Source organism: Lampetra planeri, chromosome 4 (genome assembly GCF_965212315.1).
Source record: "Lampetra planeri chromosome 4, kcLamPlan1.2.h2, whole genome shotgun sequence".
In the NCBI taxonomy this organism is placed as follows: Eukaryota; Metazoa; Chordata; class Hyperoartia; order Petromyzontiformes; family Petromyzontidae; genus Lampetra; species Lampetra planeri.
This window is the reverse complement of record NC_136110.1, coordinates 20,805,974-20,833,075: the sequence shown is the minus strand read 5'-3', so window position 1 is coordinate 20,833,075 and position 27,102 is coordinate 20,805,974. Positions and strand designations below refer to the sequence as shown.

Genomic DNA, 27,102 nt, shown 5'->3' with positions numbered 1-27,102 from the left:
TGAGCGGAAATCGAACCTCGTGGCGTCAGATTCACAGCGCAGGGCACTAACCGCTGCACCACCGCTCTCTTACCGCCACCTCCCCCCTTCTGTCTCATTTATATTATACTCTTAGATTTTTTCGGTAAAGTCACGTAGGTAAAAAATAAAATTTATAAAAGTAATAATAGAAATACAATAATAATTATATTATATGTTTAGGTAAAAAATAAAAATTAATAAAAGTTATAATAGAAATAAAATAATATTTATATTATATATTTTTTAATTTCTATTACTTTTATTAATTTTATTTTTTACCTACGTGACTTTACCGAAAAAACCTAAGAGTATGAATCCTTGCAGTCACGAAAGCTTCAAATCTAGAACTCATTTATATTCTAGATTTGAAGCTTATATTCTAGATTTGAAGCTTATATTCCCCGAACCTTCGCTCACCCCACTCCCTTCAGCCAATGCTCGTCCTGCTGCCCATCCAACGCAATCAGCCCTCGTCTCCCGCCTTTAACGTTTGAATCTCCCCCCCCGCCCCGCCAATCAACTTTGAATATCTCATCTCATCTGACCAATCCTCTTGTGAGGCCCTCCATGCAACGATTCAGAGGCTTTGATTCACTTCCTGAATCTCCGTAGGGGCCACACGTGCGTTTGTGTGCCCCCGGTAAGCGGTCTGTTCCCTCGGTTATTTCTCTTGCAAAATAATAATAATAGTAACAGTATATCAATTCTCACAATTCGTTTTGTAGAAAACAAAAGAACATGACAAGCGGACAATTGTCTCCGGTACGTGCATCTCTGTACGCTCAACGATTGTTAGCTGATAAAAAAAAAAGTTCAGTTTTATTTGTATATATTTTTGCAAGCGATTAGTTTACCTTTCCTATACTTTGCACTCCTATGCGTGTTTTTTGTATTGCTTGTTGTAACGTTTTGGCATGTCCCCTTACTGGAGATCTGTGTAAGAAAAATAGAGCTTAATAGCTCATCGCATTCTTCCAGTCGCTAATAAATGCGATAGTAATTTACATTGTACTGCACAAGTGGGTTAGGTAGGGCTACGGTACAACACGATACAGTAAAAGAACACATAACACAACCCCACCATACACCACAGTAAACACACCACAGAACTTATCACACAACCCCACCATACACCACAGTAAACACACCACAGAACACATCAAACAACCCCACCATACACCACCACGCCACAGTAAACACTACAGAACACACCACCCCACCGTACACCACCACTCAGCACACCACCACGCCGCTTGCACAGAGCAAGGCCTACGGGTCGCGAAACGTTGCCGCAATAAAAACGCGAATTCGCGCGGTTTTTTATTTATTTAAAAAAACCGCGCGGCCACCGTACAGGCGAGTGGCGGGAGGCCTCAACGCAGCCGCCAGTTCAACGTCTCGACGCCCGCGGGCGGCACGCGGCTGCACGGTAACAACCATCAACAACTACCATCAACAACCAACAACAACCACCACCAACAACCCCCAACACCAACAACCCCCAACAACAACAACCACCAACACAACCCCTAACAACAACAACCACCAACAACAACCCCCAACAACAACCATCAACAACCAACAACAACCACCACCAACAACAACTACCAACCACGGTACCTCAGGGGTGTCCGGTCATTGACCCCATTGGCAATGCTCTCCTCGCCGCTTTCTTGTCGTTGTTAGTGGTCGCAGTTGTTAAGAGGGGTAAAACTAAAATTGCGATAATCGTGAGGCCGTCGCTTTAAAAAAAAAAATCAACACGAGCACACACACGCCGCTTGCTACACACACACCGCTTGCACACACACACACACTGCTTGCCTGTAGGGAGGGGCTGGGTGGGGAAGGGAGGGGATGGGTGGGAAGCGGCTGGGTGGGGAGGGGCTGGTCACCCCGTGGTGCCCTTATAAAACTCAACGTTTAACCTACTCACGCCGGCTTGTGCCCGCCCTCACAGTCGGGCATATTTGCGGAATACACCACGCCGCCGTTGACCCTGACCATTGACCGAGCAACCCAACGTTCCTACCAGCTCCTTCCGCAGGAATGTGTTTGTTGTACGCTAAATGATGTTGCTTGCTGCCGATAACGACCACCGCTGCTTTTAGTGCGACCAACAACACAAGTGCACGCAGGCCTCACTTTTTAACAGTCGCCCTGGGGGCCTCGAGTAACCGAACTGCTTCACGCAGTTTTGTGAAATCGCGTGGGGTCAATATTCGTGGCCCATGTGAAGATTCGCCGTCACAAGCAACGATACACTCCGCCACTCCAAGACGCGGTTGACCTGGCTTAGGCCACCTCAACGTGAAATCGCAGTTGTTGCTCTGCATCTATATCGGCCGTACGAAATGATAATTATAAAAGTACAATTTTCCATGGGATTTACGCATGGGGGGTCGCGTAATTGTGCGAAATGTTATCGCCCTCGCCAGGTATACAGGAAGTCGTGGGTCCGACCCTGACGCCTGCTGTATATTTGAAGTTTGCACGTCTCCCCGTGGTCGTGTGTATTTTTCTCCGGGTCCTCCGGGTTTTTCTCTCCATATTTAGAATGCGTGTAGAGGATTTGGCTGCTATAAATGTCCACACGATAAGCCACTTCACTGGGCTATCATTTGTGGCTAGGTCGCGTCTGAAAAATACCTATGTAGCTCAGTGGGCCTTACCTGGTAAAAAAAAACATCGTTTAGTTTCAGAAAATGTTTTGCAAGATCCTGCGAGTGTTTGGGACCTCCGCCATTACGTTCACACGCCCCACGTTGTAGAACACAGACACGCACACAGACAACTCGCCAATACACCACAAACAACTCACAAATACTCCACAGACTACTCACAACAACAGCCGACATTCGCAACTCAGCGGAGGTGACGTCACCACGATGCTTGTGCCAGGCTAGGTGCACTTTGAGGCACACACATCACATACGGACGTGGAGAAACCATTCCGTTTTAACAGTTAGCTCCTTCACGCCTCCAACACTTGCGAACTGCTAGCGAGCACCAGTGAGTGTCTGTACGGTGCACACACGCCCTTGTTACCCCTCTTCATCCGGTGTATGTGTATAAGTTGCATGTGTTTGAGGCTGTACGCTTTTTGGGACTAGGCTCGAAAGAAAGCTGTCTCTGGTGTGGACCAATCAGTTTCAAAGGCAATGCATATACTATCAGAGTATGTTTTTTGTTTGCATTCTGACCACAAGTATTGTGGTTAATGCACACATGATTCCTTGTAAAAGGTTTCAGTTTGGTGTTTTAACATCTTAACACCTGTTGCCAGAAAAAAGGGGAAAACCTATTCTAATATTTTGGTACTGGCATAGGAGGTCCCATGATGGTTCACTTCACTAATTTGTTGTAAGATACTGCAATCTCTGGGCAGCCTCGTGTACTTGGCATGTTTGGGAGTTTCACGTGTCTTGTGTGATCTAACGACCCTTGCCACCACAATGCCCTTGTGATTTAAGAAACGAATGTGAAATATACATTTAGACTTGCCATTTGGTTGATGAGTTATGGATGGGTCCCTAGACTCTCCGTCTCATGCCCTGTGCTCTGTGATAACGTCAATTGTATTTGTATAACGTGGCATGTGTTCGTCGTGTCTGTTTACATCGTGCAACAATCACTATAAATCTGTATTTCTCTAACTCCTTTGTAATAGAAATGTATTTAAAGGTAATTTGGCCAAGCCACCTTTCAAAATATATATTCGTTGTCGGTTTACATTTCTGCAACATTTTCGATTTCTCCTCTTACGAGGTTGTGTTAGCACCGATTTCTATTTGCTTCATCGTAAAACTTAAATCTGTTGCTTTTTGTCATGTTGATAACCCAAGTCGCTCTTGTAAATGCGACTTCACTGGTCTCTTCAGTTTTCACCTGGTTCAACAAATTAACCTTCAACTTGCACTCTGCTCCACGCAGCACAGACATGGAGCAACAGAAGAGCTCGGACATTGAGCAGCCCGTCAATGGCAATAACTTAGAAGACTCTGATGATGTGGTCTTTGTGTCTGTAGGTACCGCACGCTTCCATGCACTCCAGCCTGTCAACAAAAGTGCTTCTCTTCCAGAGAGTCGAACGGAAAACCAAATCAATATAAAATGTGTTGCCCAGCATTGATAATCCCTTAAAATATTGCTTTTTGTAGCCAGGGTGTAAAAGTTAAAATGGATACGGTTTCAAAGCCAACTTTGCAGTTTTAACCAATGATGCTGAAGGCCACATTAGCTGTGGTACTTGAGTCACTCGGTGAGACATCTTGTACTCAGAAGTACACTACTCAACGGTCAACACAAGACCAGGCAGTAAGACGGTCACACTCACTCAGAATCCAATGGTGACAATATGCATAGTTTCAGCTAACACAAAGATCCCCCGTATAAGACTTAAACAGCACTCTTGGAGCAAGTGCCGTTAGCGAGCACCTATTAAGGTCAACAAGGCACACGAGAGGATGGGTGGCCAGCACCACGACTGACCACCACCTTTGTTCTTCGCAATGCTGATGTTTACACACTGCACCAAGTACTCATTTTAGACTGAGTCGACCATGGGGAGGAGGCCTAAGAACAGTTCAGATATTCGTCGCTAATATTGGTTGTGAGCGTGAATTGAACTCGGGTCGCTGGGTTCTAAAACATTGTCATTAAAGTAGTAATTAAAGCATATTTGATCAATCCTGTACTTTAGTAGTTGCATTCATGCAAACACAAGCAGTAAACATGAAAATACATTTCAGAACATTTATAAAATAACATTTCATTCCTACTTTCATGATAATGCCGAAAAGGGTACAACTAATCCGTGAAAATTTTACCAATATATAGAGAAAATATGAAATAATGAACGCTTCATTTATTTTCCATGTTGACCAATACCACCATTTGCCTCTTTCTATCTCTGTTTCTTTGCGTCTCAGTTTGTCTCAGCCTCTGTCTCTACATCTCTGCATCATGCTCTCTTTGCATCTCCAATTGTCTCTTTGCCCCATTTGTTACTGCATCTCCGTTTGTCTCTTGGCATCTGCCTCTTTGCAGAGAGACATGTGACTCGAACACAACAAAATATATCAGCTAAAATTATACCAAATTTTGCAAAATGAATACCTGTGTAGCATACATTGTATCCTGCAATGCAAGCTACATGGGAGGTCTTTGTTTTATAAATTTTGAGCAAATGCACATTTGAACCGATTTAAAACTGTTTTTTTTGCCAACGGTTAACCTGGAACCGAACCTTCTATAACTAATCTAAGCCGATTGAACCGCATAGCTGGTTTAGTCGGTTTGTCTTAACTGGAAAACCGTACCTGAACATCCGTAGGTTCAACTTTCTGATCGCTTATATGACATTCTGCTTACCTGCATTCGGTACTAGGGATTGTAACCATTCCCCAACTCGGTGATTTAATGCATTTCTTGTCTTGTTTTAGACCATCTTTGCATCGTTTCTCTTTTTTGTAGTTTCACTTGATCAGCACAAATGATTAGTGTATTATGAGTGTAAGATTTTATTTTAATCATAAAAGCGATGCACTTGCTCTGTGTACCATCATAGAGAAACTGCAGTGATCGGCCATCAATGCTTGAGTACATCTTCATCGCTCACACAGGAAACTGCATATATAAGCCGAACTCTGTTCTGTGGCTCCATAAATAAATATTTGTATATCCATCGGCCTAATGGCTTTCTTGACCAAAATGATCAAGCAATGTTTGTTTAAGCAAAGCAATGAAACTCTGAACCGGTTTTGACCTTGTTGGTCTTGTCAGGCTTGTTAACATATGCTGCTGGATTACCAGATGTTATTGGTAAGAGCACTCCATATAATCTGACACTCCATTCAATGGAAAAAGTATTGCTGTACAAAAACTCATGGGAAGCGGCTGTGCCCCTTTGCAGGCGGGGCTGCAAAGGCCAGTGGTTGCCTTCATTGAGCTTTCGGACGAAGAGAGCAACTTGAACAATCCCAACGATGAGGCAAGATACACAATAGTTTGCAGTCACCGCCGGTTTTCACGCTGTCCACACTCGTCGAAATTATATTTGGCGACTTTCCTGACTTTGTGTGAACCAGTTCATGTGAAAGGATTGCTTGTCTCACTGTTATGGATTGTGCACAATAGCTCGTTTTCTGTTCTTAACGCTTAGCATGTGGTGAACGGTAAAGGAATGCTTGTTGCAATCATCATTGTCAAGTGACTTGTCCGTCGTAATAATTATCGAGGGGAAAGCCTTTCTGAATCTAAAGAATCTTTCATAAGGGTTTTGCATTGGGATGTTCGATCAAGTCCTCTGTAAGCAGTGTTTTGCATGTGGTAGGAAACCAGAGTACCCAAACAAAGCCACGCATACGAGGGGTAACGCTCGGCACCGCCATCTCCTGGACCACCTTGCATCCCCATACTGTATCAAGCCCATGCTGGCCCCGCATTCAGAGTATTACCCAGGCTCAGTTCTGCTTACTTTCCTCGATCTGATAGGGTTGCATGTGTTCAACAACTTTCAGAGGCGGCATGGGAGCCATCCTGTCCGCGTGAAGCCGACGACCTTGAGGAGGTCTCGAGACTCCTCTTTTGCGCTGTTGTTCACAGGGGAAGACGCCTGCCGCCGAGGATCACGTGGACCGTGTCAAAGCGCGTGTGCAGAGCACACTGGAGCGTCTCGCCCGCAACGTGGAGGAGGACAAGGAGAGTCGGCGTGCGCACAACGAGCTGTTGCGCGTAAGTGCCCACGTCACCTCCCCTTGTTTGTTGTCCTTCCCCCGCACCTCCGATTAGCACGGTTGACTACGTACGGTGCGAAAGAAGTTCAACGTACATCATTTTACGGCCAGGGTGGGGGGATGATTCTGGAAAAAGGCGATGCCCGCTGGCTATTACGAGAAAGGAAGAGGCAATGCTTGTGTTTGAGAATCGTTCTTTTTTACACGGTTGCTTGAGCACAGGCCTAAAGGCCTAAAATGGCACCTGGACCAGCAACAATACAACACTATCAGAGTTATATTAGATACGAGTTAACACGTTTTTTTTAATTGAGCAAGGTTATAAGCGCTTGGGAAAAGAGACAATGGGAGGGAATTCCCAAAGTCGAGCCGTGCGAGGGAAGAAGCGGAAAGAGAAATGTTGGGAGCTGCAGTTGAACGCAGCGTGGAGGGGACGGAATAGTAATTTTGTTTGACTGAGTCTGCAATATGGGTGGAGGAATTGATGAGTGAGGTTTAGAGGAATGAACAGCAAACATGTTCGTAGTGATAGAAGAGCGATAGGGAGGTGACTGACTTTTGGTGAGTGAGTTACTGGAGTGAATTAGTGAGTGCTGGATCATCAATCAACCTTATTGCTCTACTGTGAATTCTATCAAATACAGCGAGATAGAAATTCCATGCTTAATCTCAGATATGACAACTGGAAACAGTAAACCCTTAATGTTTGCGGGTTTTATAACCGCGGTTTTGCAATTCATTTATTGGAGCGTGTCTTTAAATTTGCGGGGTTGTATTTTAAATATTCGTGGCCGTAGCTCCCCACTACCCGACAGGGAGGAGCATGGCGTGTGTACGTATAGAGAACTTCTTTGGCACCGTACGTAGCCAACCGTGCTAGTCGGAGGCGTGGGAGCGGCGTGGATGGTGAGAGCGTGAGCGCTGCCCATGCGGCGCTCCATTTCGGTCTATCTTTGACTGCCACACGGATTACACGCGAGTGCTTTCCTTTACAATTGTTTGTAATTACGGTAGACTCGATTATCCGCGAGCTGTTTATCCGATTTGCGGATTAATCGCGCACCTGAGATTTTGCCATAATTTAATATCTCATAGATTTGTCCCTAAGCCCAAATTAATCATCTAAAAACAGTTATACATTGTTATTCTTGGAAATGTTCATTACAAGTGACGTGCTTAAATCAAACAAATATGTGCTCCGGTTAATCTGAAATCCATGTGGTCACCTCAACAGTACAGTAGTTGCATATCTTTAAAACAGTGGGTGGAGTTTGATTGGGCGGAGTTTGATAAAAACAACTTCTGCATAATTTATACGTATATTGGTGGTTTTTGGCATAGAGATCTGTGGAAAATGACACATTTTGGATTATCCGCGATTTATTATTATCAGTGGCCGTCCTCGCCATCATTAGCGTAGACAACCAAGAGTCTACTGTACGTAGTGTGTAATATTTATTTATTCACTGATGTGTACTTTTAAAAATGTTAACTTTAATAATTATGAACAGTAAGTTAAATAACCCAATAATTATCTTTATTTATTCATCCAGGCCATATATTGAAACGTAATATGTTTATGCCAACCCTATTTTCCTCCTAAGCTTTAATTGTTAATATTCGCAGATTTAATGTTCGTGCCGTTTTTGGAGAATGTATCTCCCCCACCCCCCCCCCCTCACGAATATTAAGGGTTTCCTCTTTTCCAACATCAGCTAGGCTGCGTCAACATCTGCTGTGCTGCGTCAACATTCACTGCGTGTCACTGTCCAGCCCGGAGAGCTGAAGTCCCTGCTGTTGCACACACGAGTCTGAAAGTGGTCAAAAGGAGGGAGCTGTGCGCGCGAGTTCCCGTGGCTGCCCTGTGGGAGCTTGCGCAAAGGTTGCGGGGGGGGGGGGTTGCGGACGGCGATGGTGCGGCGCTGATTGAGGCGCGTGCCGCGCTGCGCTTGCAGGTGCAGAGGGACTCACTGCAGGCACACGGCACCTACATGCTGGGGCTGTGCCCACAGAACCCCGACATGCAGGCGGCAAAGAAATGCGTTGAGTACTACGCCAAGAAGCCCGGTCAGTCGTCGCATGGGTCGTTTAACTAGCTGGAGGGCCTGAATAGGCGATAGCATTTTGTCTTATTCCTAGTTATTTTGCAATGGCTTTATGATGTAATTTTGCTTGAAGTGAAGGATATTTCCATTCCAAATACTTGCAGGAAGCCGCCACTCGTATTAGAGAACAACTTCTGAAAGGTTATATCCCAGGACAACCTATGAGGTCCCTTAAATTTCTTCTTATCCACACTGGCTGGTGTACCATTCATATGTCCTTCTAAAGAGGTGTCCATCGCATTGGCTAAATAAACCCAATTGTCGCTGGAAATTTGTATCCATTTTCTGAAAATCTAACTTAACTAGCCTTTTGCCCGTCTAAGAACGGGTGTTTTGCAGTAAATCTGAAGCTTGCAAGCGAAAAGCAGACCGCGACGTGATATTCATTGCATTAATGCGTGTGCAATGTGTAAGGGCATGGTGACACAGACCTATTTCATTTTAAGGTTATAATCCCTTGTTCATCATGACGTCCTTTTTACTTTGATGTCTCAATAGCGTTACGGGGATTGTGTGACGTGAGGGTTCTGCCTTTGTAGTGAGGTTTGTAAGTTGACGCTGAGGAGGGGGCAGGAGGCACCTCGGCCTTCCATATGGAGTGACGTCAGCCGCTAATTATTATGAATGGGGGGGGTGTCCATTTGGAGGACGTCACCTGCTCATGAATATTAATGAGGGGAGCTGGTCGATGTGGATATGATGTCACGAGCGTTAAAGACAGACATTCCTGGGTGATTATAGTAGGTATATGGTATATTTGTGCATTCACTGGTATTTGCTAAGACGTTCAACTTACTTCACTCTATGTTCTTTGGTTCTTTCGGTAAAGTCACGTAGATAGAAAAAGAATAATAAAAACAAAGTGAATAAAAACCAAAAATGCTTATGTAGACTAGCCTGGTTCGTAATCGGAGTGAGTGTACTGGAAATCTCTAATCTAGACTGTAGCTGGTTAAATCCCCCTTTGTGTGTGCGACCTTACCCAGCCCTGCGGCCAGGCAACCTGCACGCAAGCAGGCGCCAGCAGGCGCCAGGCTGCCCAACTTTTTCTTCGTTCACCGAGGCCCTAAACTGCCCCATCAAAAACTGCCTGCGCACCTTCGACAACCGCCCTCTGCTGCTGGGCCACATGAAGAGGTGAGTCTGCGCAGGGAGTAGATGACGAGCCATGCCCGTTCCTTACTTTACTCATGGTATGAATTAACTTAAGTTATTTTTGCGGGAATTATATTCATATCCCAACATTCTATTATAATTCTATCATGGGCGATGTCTAAACTAAACTTTTTATTTTACCTGGTAAGACCCACTGGGCTAATACAGCTCTTTTTTTAGAAGCAACCTGGCCACAAATGATAGCTCTATGGTGTGGCTTATCATGTGGAAATTTATAGCAGCCAAACACAATTCTGGCAAAATCGCCCAATGATGCCGAATGTAATTACCATTGAAACGTCGTACTCAAATTGTAAATGTTGTGGATTTATTCTCCAACACACCGGTGGGCTAAAGTAACTAATTGGCACGTTTTGTTTACGTGACAAACCTTACTAATTGGTTGTGTCGGGTGGTGGCGGGTTAATGACACATTTATACTTATGCGATCTAACCCAAAAAACCTTTATCATGAGCCAAACACTAAACAAAGTACGCACACATACCTGTAGGAATCGCAGTTCTATTGGCGATTCCAATGTAAAAATCCTCACTTGAATGGGATGCTGTCCCACTCTTCACTTGAATGGGAATCTGGAAAGGCAGTCTATCATGGGAGCCTGCATTTTGTTAGCGGGATCGACTGTACAAAGAATTGGGTGCATGCAAACTGAATGCACATGCAGCACGTGAATTTATATCCACATCCTTGCATGTGCACTGCTAATTGTACTAGAATGCAGCATTACCTTTATTAATAACAACAACAACATTTAAACTTTTTTTTATCAACCTTGCCAAAAAAAACTTTACAAGTACGATATATTTCATAGCAGTCGGCTGAGGAATGTTGTAGTTGAAACATGTGAAGGCAACCCGGCTGGTAGTATTCCGAGGCCCCTTGTGATTGTCAGCTTTGTAAGGGTACTGACCGGTGGCCTTGGCCTCGGCTGACATGAATCGGCCGGGTTTCTCTGCAGGTTCGACCACTCACCCTGCGATCCCTGCGTGATGCTGAAGGGAGTACCGATTGTGAAGTACGTGTGTGGCCCGTGCCAACGGATGTTCTACTCCATGGTCGATTACGAGGTGCACCTGCTGGAGAAGGTGAGAGCGTCGCTTTCGCGCACGGGGGTCGGGCACGAGCATTGGGCACGTCTTTGGTGAAGCTGGATCGTTGCCGCTGCAGTTGCTGCCAACCGGCTTTTCAGCCAGGCCATTGCCTTTAACCCTTTCAGAGCCATGTATTTTTTAACCTTACGTCACCCTGCAGCCAGCCACTTTTTGTATCTACTCTAATACCTCATGATTATTATTTGGTTTATGTTTAACCAGGATTTGTATAGTGCCATTAGTTGTTACCTCCGGTATTTCAATGGTTTTGTTAACCTTTCCTCCCTGTCTGTATCCAGGGATCCGTGCTTTTTATTCTCGAGTTATATTTTGATATCCTGAGGTTGGAGATGTAACTAAGTTTTCACTTAAGCTTTCTTGACTGCCGGAATTCATATTTCTTGGTTCTCTTGGTAAAATCACGTAGATAGAAATATACAATAAGAAACAATATGAGGTGAATAAGGGTGAAATAAATTAAGTAATAATTAAAGCCACTAATATAGACTGCAGTCTATAATGTCGACTTATTCTTATAGCCAAGCTTCGAACTTTTACCGTTAAAGAAAACGCCAGTGGTAATATCCGTTTGCCCCTGCACTGTGTCTGTGTCTGGAGATGTTTGCGAAACGTCCAAAACGTCCGTAGAGGTCATGTCATATGGTCCTTTGACAATCTGGAGATTTTCCAGATCGTCGTTAACCTCTCTTTACCCTGGAGTTTATTATTTAAGGCTCTTTATGACCTCCTCCAGTTGATTTAATGTGGCAAGGCAGCTGGGTGTGAGGGGTGGGGTGTGCCTCACTCTTTCATATCCCATGCTCACCCCGATCGATTATGAAAAAAAAAATTGGCAGATTGATTCTTAATATTTTTTTGGAAAAAGGCCTACATATGCAACATCCCGGGGAAAACTATACTCTCCAGCTATCGCTCCACACTGTCATTACAATAGTATCCACTGACTATAGTAGTAACTCATATTCTTTGGGTCTTTCAGTAAAGTCACATAGATAAAAAATAAAATTATAATAATACAAATTTAAATAAAGTGAATCAAAAATAATAAAAATATCGCGACATTTCGATCGCAACACAAGCATCGTCATCAGGTGAAAAAAGAGGGGGAAAAGCTGCTGAAGCAGGCTGTTTTAAAGGTTTGATATGGGTGTAGCCCAAGGGTCATAAATGAAGTGGGCGGGGCTAGTAATGTTAAAGTGAGAGAGATTAGCATGTCAATGTAAACAGCGGCTTTGTTAGTTTGAACCTGTTAATGTAAAATCAGAGTCGAAAATAACTGCTAACATTGGAAGGTAGGATGGAAACATCACAGCCAGGTAATACCGATCGCCTTCACGCTGACGTCTGTTGCTGTCACTTCTCCTAATGCTAAACGGATCTTGTTCAGGGCCGGCCTAGCCCTGATCTCAGAGAGAATAAGATTGCTCCGATTTGAACTAGACAATTTAGACAAGACTCTCTTGAAATCACACTTAACATTGACATAAAAAATGTCTGCATCTGATTAGGAACATGTAGACAACGCGACAGCCTCTTCAGCCACCTCAATGTCAGCTAAATGCAAAGATAACCTGATTCACAAGTTCAACCTCCTTTCCAAGAAGAATGCCAGATCCACACATTAAAAAGTTAGACGTTGACAAGATTGTTATCAATCACAGTAACAGTCCAATATCCGACAGCCTAAAATCGGTTCTAGCTAAAAGGTTGAATTTCGCAGTCACCCCTTAACACATCCCAGTTGATATCATTGGACAGGTCGACGTAGCCCTTAAGGGTTTGGGACACATGTCAGCAGATGTGGAAAGATTGGAAATCGCTGCAATCCCATTAGCAACATCAGTAAGGATGAGCGCTTTGAGCTTTCTCAATTTAAAAAGAGAGATGACGTAGTAATCCTCTCAGCCGACAAGGGAAATGCCACTCATCATGGACAAAACCACGTACAAGAACAAAATTCAGGACGGACTTAATGATGGTAGCTATACCAAAATCAATAGAGATCCCACCAACCGCCTGGTTACGAAAACCAACGATATCATCACTGATTCGACATCTTTAATCGAACCAACCAAGTGGTTTTCCTCAAAACCCTCTGCTGCTAGACCACCCAGATTATATGGCTTGCCAAAAATCCATAAAGAAGGCACACCACTTGGGCCTATCGTTTCCACCATTGACTCACCCACCTACAAACTGGCCCGATTTCTGTCTGAGACCTTACAACTATTCACTGGTAAGACCACCTCAGCTGTACTTACCTCAGCTCACTTGGTATCATTAATTAAGGACATCTGACTATCTCCAGGTGATTTGCTCGTTAGTTTCGATGTAGTATCTTTGTTTACCAAAGTTCTTGTGCCTGACACCATTGTAATTGAAGATTTGGTCCAACAAGGACTGAATGCTGATGTACCGGCCCTGGTTAAACACTGCCTCACCAACACTTACTTCACCTGGAATGGAAAATTCTACAAACAAGTCGAAGGTACCCCAATGTGTTCTCCCTTATCTCCAGTTGTAGCCAATGTTTTCAAGGAAAAATTTGAGACGGATGCCATCCAGGCATCTACTCTACGTCCGTCCTTGTGGAAGAGGTACATAGATGACACATTCGTCATCTGGCCATATGGCCAACCAGCTCTGAACCAATTCCCTAACCACATCAATTCCATACACCCAGCCATCAAATTCACCATGGAGGTGGAAAATGATGGCATGCTACCATTCTTGGATGTTTTAATCGAAAAGAGACCAGATGGCTCAATGGGACACTGTCTACAGGAAAGCCACCCATACGGATGCCTATCTAAAACCTGATTCCCACCACCATTCATCCCAGAATAATTCCCTCGTCAAAACTCTACACAATAGAGCTCGTATTTCCGACCAACACCACCTAGCCAGTGAACTGGAACACGTACACCAAGCCCTCAAGATGAATGGATATTCAGACTACACAATCCGTACATAAATCACCCCAACCATTGAGAAAGAACCATCTGAGGACCCAATCAAAACCATTACCTTGCCATACATAGCAGGGGTCACCAAAAGTATTTCCAAAATCATGAGCAAACACAAGATCCAGGTTCGATTTAACACAGGACACAAAATTCGTGATTTGATCCCATCTGTGAGGGATGTGATCCCTGACATGCAATATCCTGGCATCTACAAACTAAGCTGTGCCTGCGGCAGTATTTACATTGGAGAAACTAAGCGATATGTCTCGGACCGTGTTTTTGGACATAAGGCAGATCTGAAACACGGTTGAACATTTACCTCAGCCGTGGCTGATCATTGTTTTAATGCGGTGGGCTCACACGGAATCGATTTCTCCAAGAGCGAGGGTACTCTGCAAACCCACTGGTTATCAACAAAGATTTGTTCATGAAGCATCCAGATATATAAACACAGACACAATTTCAACTGAAAAAGATGGGTACAAACTGAGCAATCTTTAGAAGGATGTTATTAACCAAGTAAAATCATAACTGGCTGTGATGCTTCCATCCTACCTGCCGATGTTAACGGTTATTTACGACTCTCTGAGTTACGTTACCTTGTTAAATGTCTTTACATTAACAGGCTAAATGTCTCGCTAACATAGCCGCTGCTTCCCTTTTCCTCGATGTGGCGGTGGCTCTCGTTGTTTAATAGGCTGAATGTGTCTCATTAACACAGCCGCTGCTGCGGGAGGCATCTCACATTGACATGCCAATCTCTAATCTCTAGCAATACAATGGCTTCTTCAGCACCGTAGTCGTGGAGTTACATTAACAGATTGACATGCTAATCTCTAACAATCCAATGGCCGAGGTACATTACTTGTAAATTCTATCTCTAGCCTCGTCCACTTACCCTTGGGTTGTACCCATCTCAAACCTATATAACCTCTTGCTGCAGTAGTTCTCTCGCTATATTTCTCCTGCCTTAGCAGTTCGCCTGCGATATTTTTTCACCTGAAGACGATTGTTTGTGTTGCGATCGAAACGTCGTGATTTAAAAAAAAATTCTATCTATGTGACTTTACCGAAAGACCCAAAGAGTATGAATTCCTGCAGTCACGAAAGCCTTAAGTTATAGTAGTATCTACTGACTATATAGTATTATCTAATGACTAGCAGTATTTGCTGACCGTAGTGTTATCTACGGACTGCAGTAGTATCTGCTGACTCAATAGTAGTATCTGCCGGCTCTATAGTCGTATCAACCAACTCTATAGTAGTAAATACTGATTCTACAGTAGTGTCTAATGACTATAGTAGTATTTACTGAACCTATAGTCGTATCTATTGGCTCTAGTAGTATCAATTGACGATAGTAATAACTAATAACTTTACAATAGTATCTGCTGACTATAGCAGTATCTGCTGACTCTATAGCAGTATCTGCAGACTCTAGCAGTTTCTGCTGATTATTGCTGTATCTACCGACTATAGTAGTAACTAATGACTCTACAGTAGCATCTACCGAGTCTGCAGTAGTATCGCCCGACTTTACAGTAGTATTTACCGACTCTACAGTTGTATCTACCGACTCTATAGTCGTATATACCGACTTTATAATAGTATCTTTCGACTCTATAGCAGTTAACTACTTATCAGTGCCGTGGTGATGACGAGTCCCATGCAGAGCCCCCGGCCTCGCCTAGATTGCCCAGCTGGCTGAGGTGGCACCTTGGCAGCCTGGTCCTGGGCTGCTACACCACCCCCCCACCCCCACCGCCCGCTCTACGATAGCAGTAAATACAATCTCTACAGTGGTGTAGTGACATCGCTGACATTAAGGTGTAATGCCGGCTCTAGAGAGGCTTGGCGTGCGATGGACTCACATCGCGGACATCCCGTATATGGGGGTGTAGTACCGGCCCTAGAGGGGCTCGGTGAGCGCTGAGTCATAGCACTGAGTGGCACTACGCTTGGCGTGCAGTGCCGACCCCTACAGGATGGGGTGTGAGAGTATCGGCCAGGGAATGGGGTTACTATAGGCCGTGGCACTCTGGTTGACCCCGGAGGACACTTGACTGGTAAAGTCTACACAGGGGCCCCAAGTGGGGGCTAGGGGTGGTCACGTGTCGGGGCGAGATCCTGCTTGAGGATTCGAGAAGGTGGTCGTGGCCAAGGGCGGGGCCAGCCACGACCAGTGAAGGATATTAGCCGGGTTCCCAGAGGGACCGGGGTTCAGTGTTGCTGTTGTTATCTTGAAGATCTACGTTCGACGTCCGAGAATAGTCACCAAACCGTGGACCTAGACCCAAGCTGCGGTCCTGCCCGTTGTAGCTACTCCCAGTGTATTTAGTGTAGTTAGCTTGGTGGTTCACCACCATAGGTTATCTGGTGAAGGGGCAGTTACCCCTTTGTGTTGGTGTCATTAAATGTGTTGCCGCCAAAGAGTACGTCTGCGACTCAGTTGAACTCACTACAGTAGTATCGACCGATCCTATAGTAGTAAGTTGACGCATTGGGGTGGGGGGGGGAGAAGAGGACATCACACACTGCTTCTTCAGTTTTTTCTTGCTGTGGTTGTCCCACCTGAAGACGATTGCTTGTGTGGCGATCGAAACGTTGTGATCTATTATTTTTTTCTACCTACGTGAATCAAAGAGTATGATTTGTTTACTTTTTCTATACATTGCACTCCTATCTTGTTCTCGTATTGATTGTTCTAACATTCTGATCAGTCACTACTGGGCATCTGTGAAAAATCGCGTTTTAGCTCATTGTATTCCTGCAGTATAAATAAACATAGTAAACCCTTGTTAAATCGACACATGCGGATCTCTTGCCTTGCCGAATTACCCAATATTCCGAATTATGTACAACGGTACTCTCCAGTGCCTCCTGCCCCAAACCCTTCACACATTGGCATTGACACACCTGAATCAATTTTATCCAAAACTTTGGATTTGTCTCGCAGACTTAGGGATTTACTTCTTGATGTAGGTGTAGACATTTCTGAGGGAGTTGGCTTGCACAGAGTGCATAAACAAGGTAAAGTCCAAAGCGACATGTCTGCACTGACGCTCACCATGCGTGCCGCCACCAGACTTAAGTTGGTGTTTTGGTCGTGGCGTGCGGCATCGTTCCACGTGTATGCCAAAATTGGACCATTCGGTTCGGCAATTCGACTCGTAACAAATTACTAATACCGTATATATTCCCATAGTGCAGCCGTGCTGAATTTTCCCCAATTACGAATGATCTCCTCAGCTGAAAGATGACTCAAGCTTGAGCATCTGCCCCCCCCACAAGCCTGGTGCGTCCCCGCTGTCCTCCCGCCACTTCGCCTGCCCCGACTGTTTCCTGCTCTTCACGCTGCACGACCAGTGCCTGCAGCACATGCAGCAGCAGGGCCACTTCCGGAGCACCTACCCCATTGGTAAGCGCACCCAATGAGCTCGCTCGTACCTGATGCTGATATCGGTGGAGAGCAATTTTTTTATTTTTGGAAGCTATTGGAGCCATGCACTTTTAAATCCTGATTGGAAACTAATTTCTTTAGAACTGATTTTTGTGTTTAGTTTGTTGTCCTTCCCCCGCGCCTCCGATTAGCACGGTTGGCTTCGTGCGGTGCAAAAGAAGTTCAACGTACGTACCTGCTCGCTGTGGTTAAGCCACACTCATCGATACCTCTAACCCCCTCCACCTGCTGAACGCTTTGTCTGTGATTGGCAGAGAAGCAAAAGGAGCCGTGCCCCATCCTGTTCCCAGACTACGCGAAGAACATGCTGGTGTCCCTGTGCCGGGAGGTGGAATTTACGGTGACGTGCGTCTCCTGCGGGCAGGGACTGTGCAGCAACAGTCACGTCACGGAACATTTCAGGTGACCGAGCATGGGGCTCGGGGGTCGCTTTCTCTCCATTGATAACGGAGCATTGCGGTAGTCTTGGCTGCACCCGGCAGGCCCGCACCAAGAACACGTCGTCGCCACCGGGACCGTTAACACCGCCGTGTAGCGCAACAATGCTTTTGGCTAGCGATCGAACAAAGACGGTGACTGCATCGCGCGCTTTTTACCTCTGTCTGAATAGCTCTTATGTGAAGGCTATGGGGGGTGGGATCTTTGTCTTTAAAGTCTTTTGTTTGCCCGCGGTGGTGGTGGGGGGGGACTTGTGGCAGGTTGCAGTGCCAGGGCGGGTGGCCACTGGCACTGGCCAAGCAACCGGTGAGCGACGTGGCCAAGGTGTTCTGGGCAGCCGGGCGCTGCCTGCTGTGCGCTGGCCTTGCGCTGCTCACGGAGGACGACTGCGCCAATCACGAGGCGGCCACGGGCCACCTGGTGTGGCGCATCAACAACATGCAGGTCGCCCTCATCGCCTTCTGCTACTTCCGCTCGGGCGTAAACAGCGCCGCTGTCAACGACGGCAAAACCAGCAGCAGCATCGGCAAAAACCATGAGGGAAAGAAGGCTGGCTCACACAGTCCACAGCCCAGCACGTCATCCACCGACACCGGCAAGTAATGCGGTTTGAGAGGTCGGCCAGCCAGGGCTAAACTAAACAAAAAAGCTAGAAACTATTTTTTTTATTTTACCTGGTAAGGCCCACTGAGCTGCGTAGGTCTTATTTTCAGAAGTGACCTGACTATCACAAATGATAGCTCAACGAAGTGGCTTATTGTGTGGAAATATATAGCAGCCGAATACTCTAATCGCGTGTTGTTGATTCTAAATGTGGAGAGAAAAACCGGTGGACCCGGAGAAAAATCCACAGCACAGGGAGAGCATGGAGACTCCGAATATACAAGTATAAGGGTCAGGATAGAACCCACGACCTCCTGCCTGCATACCAGGCGAGGTAGTTAACATCTCACCACCCGCCAAGCATACGAGGGCTAGGCCGTGCTTTCAGGTTTTATAGCCAGTCCTGGGTGATGGCCGTAGAGTTGTGATAAGGGCTGTGGTGACATTCCCTTTAGTCGAGCAATTTAGCCGGTACGATTGGTCATTTCATTTCGTATCCATCATACTGACCTGGTGAGGTCATGACGACGATTTGTAATGGTGTTTAAATCAGCAGCTATGCAGGTCTCCTCTCAACAGACGACATTGAAGCAGATACCAATTTGTAATGATTAATCATAATTTATAACACGCCCTTAAACAATTGTTCTCAGGACGCTATAATTTGTGAGGTACCACATACAGATAGCTGTGTATACAGTATTTCCTCGTTTAACACGGTAGATGCGTTCCTGAAAGGTGTGTTAAGTAAAAGCAACATTTGCGCTCAAACCAGCCTGGAGTCGTGCCATGGCGGGACAAAGAACTGAGATGAGGGTACACAGCGTACTGTATCGTTCCGCGTACTGTATCGTACCACTCGGCTGCGCAGCTCCAGAAAGTAGTTTGTTGTTCACCGCTCAGGAACCGAGTTCTAACAGGCGCGTTGTTCAGAAAGTCTTCCCAAATAAAAGAACAGTGTTATAGCGAAAACGCGCGAAGCGAGGAGTATGAGATATTCACCCCTGCACTGACCGTGCCAGTGGGTGGCAGTGAATAATGACGCCGTCCTTCGATTTACTGTGCACCTGTTCTGATCTCCCAGTTACAAAAAAAATACTCAAAGGTATTGGCTAGGTTTCCTGAGCAGAACCATCCCGAAATAGTCCCGAAGCTCATTTGGAGTCTTCATGGGTTAAACACAAATACATTTTTACTGATCTTGACTGAGTATTTTATTTAGAACAGTTTTTTCTAAATATTACCTTTTAAATGCTGCGTTACCGTCGCTTGGTGTGTGCGCGTGTGTGTATATTGCGCAATCGACAGGTGCATTTCCACATCCCGCTTGCAGCAGCAACAACAACGACGACAATGGCAGCGGTGTCGGAAACATCATCGGTGGCAGCAGCAGCAAGGCTGCAGGCGGCGGCAGGGCGACGGAGGCCCCGCAGTGGGTGTGTGAGTGCGGCAGCGTCCTGGCCACGGAGGACGATGCCTTCGAGCACCTCGTGGCAACCAACAGCGTGCGCTTCCGCTGCCTCGTGTGCCGTACGGTCTTCCAAGCCGAAAGCATTGCGAGGCTGCACATGAGCCGCACGCACGGCGGTGCGCACTTATCCGACTACGAGCCCTGGTGCTGCTCGTGCCGCATTGAGGTGCCCAGTGGACGCAACGGCATTGCGGGCCACCTGCTGAACTACCACCCAGGCCACTCCTTCTACTTCGAGCGCCACGGCGGTGACGACGACGAGACTCCGGCGACGGAAGCGACGGCGGCAGCGGCGCCAGAATGTCCCGCGACAGAGCCGGCGCTCGGTGCAGCGGCTGGTGGCGCGCAGGGCTCGGAGGCGGCCGGCACGAGCGGGGCTTCCCCGCAGAAGGATAACACCGTGGCCGCGAGGCCCAGGGACAGTGTTGAGCAGCAGAAGACTCTGAAACCGCCCAGGAAGAAGCACAAGGTTGCTGACAATCGCGGGCCAATTTACAAGTGCTGCTTTTGCAAGAAGGCAAGCTATCTACTGGAGGCTATTCATGACCACCTGAAAAGTCACAAGCAGTCTAATCTATCCAAAAAGGGCCCGTACTACCTGGTTTTGTGTCCAGAGTGTCGAACGCAGCTGTTGCCAGGCAAAAGCACGTGCCAGCGCTGCGGGAACAGGGTCAGCGGCGGTGGGAGCAGCAGTAACAATGGGGTTGGGAGGAGTGGTGGAGGTGGTTACCCCTTCTTAGCGGCCTACATGAAAGTTCAGTTGGACTTGGAGCCCAAGCCCATGCCATTTGAGTTCACAGCGTCTCCATCTCCGGAAAGCAGTGAGTGCTGGCATTTTGCTTTAATTGCTTCTGTTCTATGAGATTCTCCGTTACTCTGAACTGAGAGACACCAAAGACATAGTGTATACATACTGATGATTTGGGAGGTGGCGTGGTGGTTATTAGCTTGTTACACAATGAATCCTGGTGAGCTCTGTTCTTCGCTACTGCTGAGAGACCAGTGGCAATTGAAATGTAAACCTGTCCCGTCGCAACCCTTCATTCACTTCACCAACCGGCTCACGGTCAAAGAACCGCCGTGATCCACACCATGAAGGGAGGCCTTCCACCAGGAGTGCATGTTTGCCAAAGAGTATATTATTTAGGAATTATTATAATGCAAATTAGATGTTAAAGTACAGTAAAATCCACAGTGAGCCAGATTTGCACTTAGCTAGACCAGGTCCGCTAATAAAAAAAATAATATGTATATTTATTCAGAATATTTATCACACTACGTTTGGAATATTTTACATAATGTAATGCATGACGGAACGCGCTCGAGCATGCTATTGCACTTTTATGTAGTTGCATTGTGTGTGAAGATTATTTGCGGAAATACATTAGCGGTAGAGGGTGACGGGGAGGGAGCGAGAGGGGAGGGCGACAGTGGGTGATGTATGGTAGGGGGAGTGAGGGGAGCCGTGTACCGTCGAAACGACTGCAGTACTATAAAAAAAACACACCACAAGTACTCTCTTATTTTGGTCTGTACACTAACACACGCGCCAGACCTTTCAGATCTGGGAACGAGGGCTCCACCCTATTAGTCTGGCAAGTCGTGTTTTTTTTTACTAACCTAAAAACTAAACTTTTATTTTAGCAGGTAAGTCCCACTGAGCTATGTAGCTCTTTTAGAAGTGACCTGGCCACAAATGATAGCTCTATGGAAGTGGCTTATCGTGTGGACATGTAAAGCAGCCAGATACTCTAAACATGTTATGTCAATTCTAAACGTGGAGGGAATGCCCAGAGAACCCAGAGAAAAATCCACGCGACCACAGGGAATACATGCAAACTCCAAATATACAGGCGTTATATTTAGGATAGAACGCAGGACCTCCTGTATACTAGGCGAGGTTGTTAACATGTCGCCACCTTCAGGCCTCTTGAAAATGTGACTTGATCGCTCGAGCAAGACACAATGATGTACGTGCTTGGTGTGTGTGGAGTGTGCTTTGTGCTTTACATATCTGCGTGGGTGGGGGGGGGGTGGATTTTTGAACAACCAGGCCCCGACTCAAGCAATCTGGAGCTCCCGGACGCCGACTACCTGAGCACCATGTCACACGTTCTCCTCATTGACCTGGACAACTGGCCCAACTTCTTTCAGAAACTTCCTGCACAACTGCAGACTGGCATCTTCATATGGGGCTTCAAAGGTGAGGAGTAAGCAAAGGGGCGAGTAAGAGTAGTGGCCATGAGCCATGGTTGTCATCCTTACCCCTCCCTCTACCCATGAGGAAATTAAATGACAACCAATTTCATCGTAAGCTAGCGATGGACAATGTTGATTGGCGCTTTGCCGAATGTGTTTTTAACTCCTGTGTAACCTCTTATCATCACTGTTTCAATTAAATAAACACTCCATTGTGAATCGGGCATTCTGGTACTGGTCTAAATAAACTTTTCGGATTCTACTTCTCGATGGCAGGTTGGATGTGAAGGCAACCCTGCTGGCTTTTGCCATCAATTCCAGGCTCTGGCTCACTGTTCAGTATGAAGTACCTTCAGTTACTCTTGTGATCCACATGCTGCATGTTTGATCTCCTTGCGTGACAGTTTAAACGATGAAGTATAAACCATCAATCTAACTCCGGTCATCCTCGCAGCAGCACCTTTTTTGCTGGCCATTGAACAAAGACAGTCACCCCATCGCGCGCTTATTAGATGCGCTACTGCGGCTTCTGGAACGCTCTTCTGATATTAGGAAGCCACTGCAGATATGTATTTTTAAATCATCTAGTTTAAAAACTAATTTCTTTAGAACTGATTTTTGTGTTTAGTTTTTTGTCCTTTCCCCCGCACCTCCGATTAGCACAGTTGTCTACGTATGGTGCGGAAGAAGTTCAACATACATACAGAGGTTGCTTAAATCTCTCGGCCTCTGCCACACAGCACCAAAAATTGGGTGCAGCACAGTTAACCGATCGGCAGGTCGCGTCTGGTGGGGTAAAGTGTGGGTATCTGAACCACTTCCAAGATGTCTGGCTAGCGTGGAAGTCCGTGTGTGGAAGCCCTTCCACCAGCAGCGGTGTGAACGGACAGTCGCGTGGCTGCACCTCTTCACGCTGTGCTTGCGTTCGTCCCCCGGGTGGCGTTGCCGAACCAAGGCGGAAGCAACAAGTGGCAGCCACCCAGGGATTGTGCCGCATACCGTCAGCTGCAGCAGCAGGGCTGCTTCTTCCTACACCCGCAGTGCAGTGGGCGCAAGGACGCCGCCGACTTCGCCATCTGCCTGCACGTGAGTTTCAAAAGACTTTAAAGACTAAGATCCCCCCCTCCCTTCGTGTAGACTTAACAGACTCTTGGGGGAAAGTGCTGGTAGTGAGCACCTATGAAGGCCAGAACGGCACACCAGGGAGTGGGTGGCCAGCACCACGCCCGGCCGCCTTTGTCTCCCGAGTGGCAAAGTTTTTTCCACATCGCACCAAGTACTCATTTGAGACTGTATTGACCTAGGGGATGCCCAAGACTGGTTCTAATAATTGTCACTGGTGATGGCCGTGAGCGGGAATCGAACTCGGATGGCTGGTTTCATATCGCAGCGCGCTAAACGCTACACCCCCCCCCACCCCTACAAACGTACACAGTTAGCCTGGTGCGTCATTCAGTCATTAACACTGATGCATAGTCTGGTCTGTCATTCAGTCACTTATAAATTGTTGTGTGTTGGTGTATATATGTATATATTTTTTGTGTCTGTGCAAAATAACCCCCTAACCTCATGGTGCCGGACGGGCAACGCTGTCGTGGGCAGTGCCGTGAGGGGAGGGCCAATTCAGATTGGCCTTTCCCCTCAGGGCGGCTAAATAGGGGCTCTGGATGGGTGCGAGGGGCTGGTAACCCCTCCACCTTCAATAAATTACCACTAAACCACGACTGAAATATCTAACTAATAAGCTTGTGCCGGAGGCCCCGGGCAGACAGGCGTCTATGACGTCTGCTGGCCAAACCCCATTTGGCAGAGCCAGGAGATTGAATCTCTCGGGGCTCCTCCAGAATCAATGAAAAGCCACTTCGGATGGCCACGTGGAATGTTCGAACGCTCACTGCGGAGGAGAGGCTGCCACTCCTGTCGGGAGCTGGATTGGTACCGCCTGGATCTCTGGCATTCAGGAGGTCCGGTGGACCGGATCTGGCTCCTGCCACCATGAGGGGTGGACAGTCCTCTACTCGGGGCAGGAGACTGCCAAACAACAGGGTGTGGCTCTTCTTCTGAACAATATAATGAAGGGGGCGTGGGAGCGTGGCGGTGAAGTGTGGGAGGCTGTAAGCCCCAGGCTACTTTGGGCTCGCCTTCCCATCAACCACAGGCGAGGAGTGGTGGTCGTGGTTACTTATGCCCCCACCAAAGACGAACATCCATGGAGGGATGCAGGCAAGGCCGATGAGTCAGATGCTTTCTATGACTTGTCACAGGTGCTGGCTAAAGTGGCCCCTTGGGATAGTCATCTTGTTGGGTGACTTCAATGCCCGAGTTGGTCATGATGCTGGCACCTGGTCTGGAGTGATTGGAAGGCATGGGCCAGATCAGCTCAATAACAACAGTAGGCGGCTGCTAGATTTTTGTGCAGCCCATGGGCTTGTTATTACCAACACTCTGTTCCGGCATTGGCGCATCCACACAACATCATGGATGCATGCCGGGTCCAAGTAAGAACATCTGCTGGACTACATAGTGACGGACCAGCGGATGCGAGCCAATGTCCTTGACACCAGGACCTACCGTGGAGCTGATCTGCCCTCTGACCATCGACTAGTCATCTGTAAGATGCGCCTGCCTTTCTTCCACTCCGGTGTTGGGTGTACACCCAGACGATGGCATTGACGACAACAGTCATTACGATGACGTTAATGATGAAGAAGGTGCTGAAGGCAACATTGGCGACGACGACAACAAGGATGTTGATAAACAACATCGTCGGTGACGATCACAGAGACGACGAGAGTAGGGACAACGTCGCAGACGACGGCGGCGGCGACGATGATTAATTAGCTACACAACCGTTTCGGCGCCAGAACCTGTGTTTTGATGGTCTGCGTTTGCCTCGTACTGCTCGCGCGTAGGCTGGGCGCATGGACGCGCAGCTGCCCAAGCACATCCCCCTGTCCGTGCTGTCGGGGGACAAGGGCTTCATGGAGGTCAAGGAGCAGTTTGCTCGCACGGGACGCCCGTCACACATTCTCGACCCCCACAACACGGACGCCAAGCTGCTCTGCGCCCTCATCAACAGCATCTCAGACTCTGACAATGGTACGGCTACCGTGTGTGTGTGCGGAATCTTTGCGTGCGGTTGCGTGGGTGCGCATGTGTCTGTCTGTGGGGAGCGGTGACGCAGCAGTTTGTGTGATGCGCTACAAAACCGGCGACCCCCAGTTCGATTCCCGCTCACGGTCATTGTAAGTGATGATTTTTTGAAGTGGTCGTGGGACTCCCCTAGATCGACTCGGCCTCCGGTGTTGTGTAACCATTGGCACTGGGGAGACAAAGGCGGTCAGGTGTGGTGCTGGCAACCCACCCCTTTGTGAACCGTGCCTGCCTTGCTTAATAGGTGCTCGCTAACAGCACTTGCCCTAACAGTCTGTAAATGCCTATATGGGGGATCTTTGTTTGTAACGGCATGTATGCAGGTTTGTGTGTGTAGGCATGTGCGTGTGTGTCTGTATGCCGGTGCGTGTTGTGTGCCAGTAACCTTATGTCCAAACCGTCCTTTTCTGTAAACTGAAAGGCCTGCTCAAAAGAGGAAGTGTAACAACTTTCTAAGGGTTTATGACACAAACTATCATTTGCAGCTGATGAAGACCTCTATTCATACGTCCAGGCTAAAGACCCTGGTCCGCTCCTCTGCCCAGGACTGTCTTCACTATGTAATGTTTTAATGCACACTTCTTTCCAAACCATCGTCTCCTTTCCCTGCCCTGTAGTCCCCTCAATGGGTAATTAAACCTCTTCGAGGTCCCCTTTGATGTGAGAGCCCCTCTGCTGTTGTACAGTATGTTGAGACGTTAATTATCTGAACACCCGAACATTTCAAAGGGTTCTCACAATTCACTGTTATTGGCCACATAAAGAAATTGGAGCCACTAAAAAGCTATGCTGCCTTGTGGTACCGATAAGTGAAATTTCTGGTCTGGGCTCGTGGGCTAAAGGACAGTGTGTTGTGTGTCCACGTGTGTGACTGCTGTGTGTATGCGTGCCGTGTGAGTGCAGTAGACGCCGAGGAGGAAGCCGAGCTGAGGGAGGCATTGGCGCGCAGTCTGAAAGACATGGGGTCCACGCAGTCCCCTCTTGCATCCTAACCTCTCTGCGTGACCTGTCCCCCAGTTCACCTCAGAACCTCCATTTGACCTTCCTTAATTTTTTAATGAGCATTAATTTTTGATCAACAGACAGTGCTCTGCTTTGAGCTATGACTATTGTATCATCCACATTAAAAGTGACAAATCTTCATTCTGATTATGCCAGTGTGCTCCATTTAGGCAAACCAAACAAAATAAAGACTGCAAGATAAAAAACAGCAAATTTTTACTGGTGTAACTGCTTGGCGAAATGAGATGATTGCTTTTGTTTATACTGGTAGGAACCTCCTGGTTACACCAGCCCACAGGGGATTATTGTGTCCGTCCGTCGTGCAGGGAGGGGCTGGGTTGGGAGGGGCTGGGTTGGGAGGGGCTGGGTGGGGAGGGGCTGGTTGGTGAGGGTGGGCTGGGTGGGAGGGATGGGGCTGGGTGGGGAGGGTCTGCTCACCCCGTGGTGCCCTTATAAAACTCAACGTGTAACCTACTCACGCCGGCTTGTGCCCGTCCTCACAGTCGGGCATATTTGCGGAATACACCACGCCGCCGTTGACCCTGGCCATTGACCGAGCAAGCCAAAGTTCCTACCAGCTCCCTCCGCAGGAATGTATTGTTACCTGTCCATGGCATGGCAACTAAAAAACAGTCATTAAATTAACTAGAGAATTTTT

General features: G+C 47.1%; 1 protein-coding gene across 9 annotated transcripts; it reads left to right on the top strand.

Annotated features, from left to right (window-relative positions):
* Nucleotides 1-610: 610 nt before the first annotated feature.
* Nucleotides 611-26,657, top strand: ZNF451 (zinc finger protein 451). Of its 9 annotated transcripts, none has more exons than XM_078593484.1 (16): nucleotides 611-783; nucleotides 3,955-4,045; nucleotides 5,936-6,013; nucleotides 6,628-6,756; nucleotides 8,714-8,825; nucleotides 9,850-10,000; nucleotides 10,999-11,125; nucleotides 17,368-17,536; nucleotides 17,833-17,980; nucleotides 18,277-18,611; nucleotides 19,928-20,911; nucleotides 22,144-22,293; nucleotides 23,245-23,375; nucleotides 25,202-25,388; nucleotides 25,928-26,002; nucleotides 26,346-26,657. In XM_078593484.1, the coding sequence occupies exons 2-16, from the start codon at nucleotides 3,962-3,964 to the stop codon at nucleotides 26,432-26,434; spliced, it is 2,949 nt and encodes a 982-aa protein (XP_078449610.1). In that variant the 5' UTR covers nucleotides 611-783; nucleotides 3,955-3,961; the 3' UTR covers nucleotides 26,435-26,657. The 9 variants fall into 9 exon arrangements, with proteins under 9 accessions (XP_078449610.1, XP_078449609.1, XP_078449613.1 ...); XM_078593483.1 differs by lacking the exon at nucleotides 611-783 and adding an exon at nucleotides 1,370-1,450; XM_078593487.1 differs by lacking the exon at nucleotides 611-783 and adding an exon at nucleotides 1,382-1,450 and having other exon boundaries at nucleotides 3,960-4,045.
* Nucleotides 26,658-27,102: the final 445 nt, after the last annotated feature.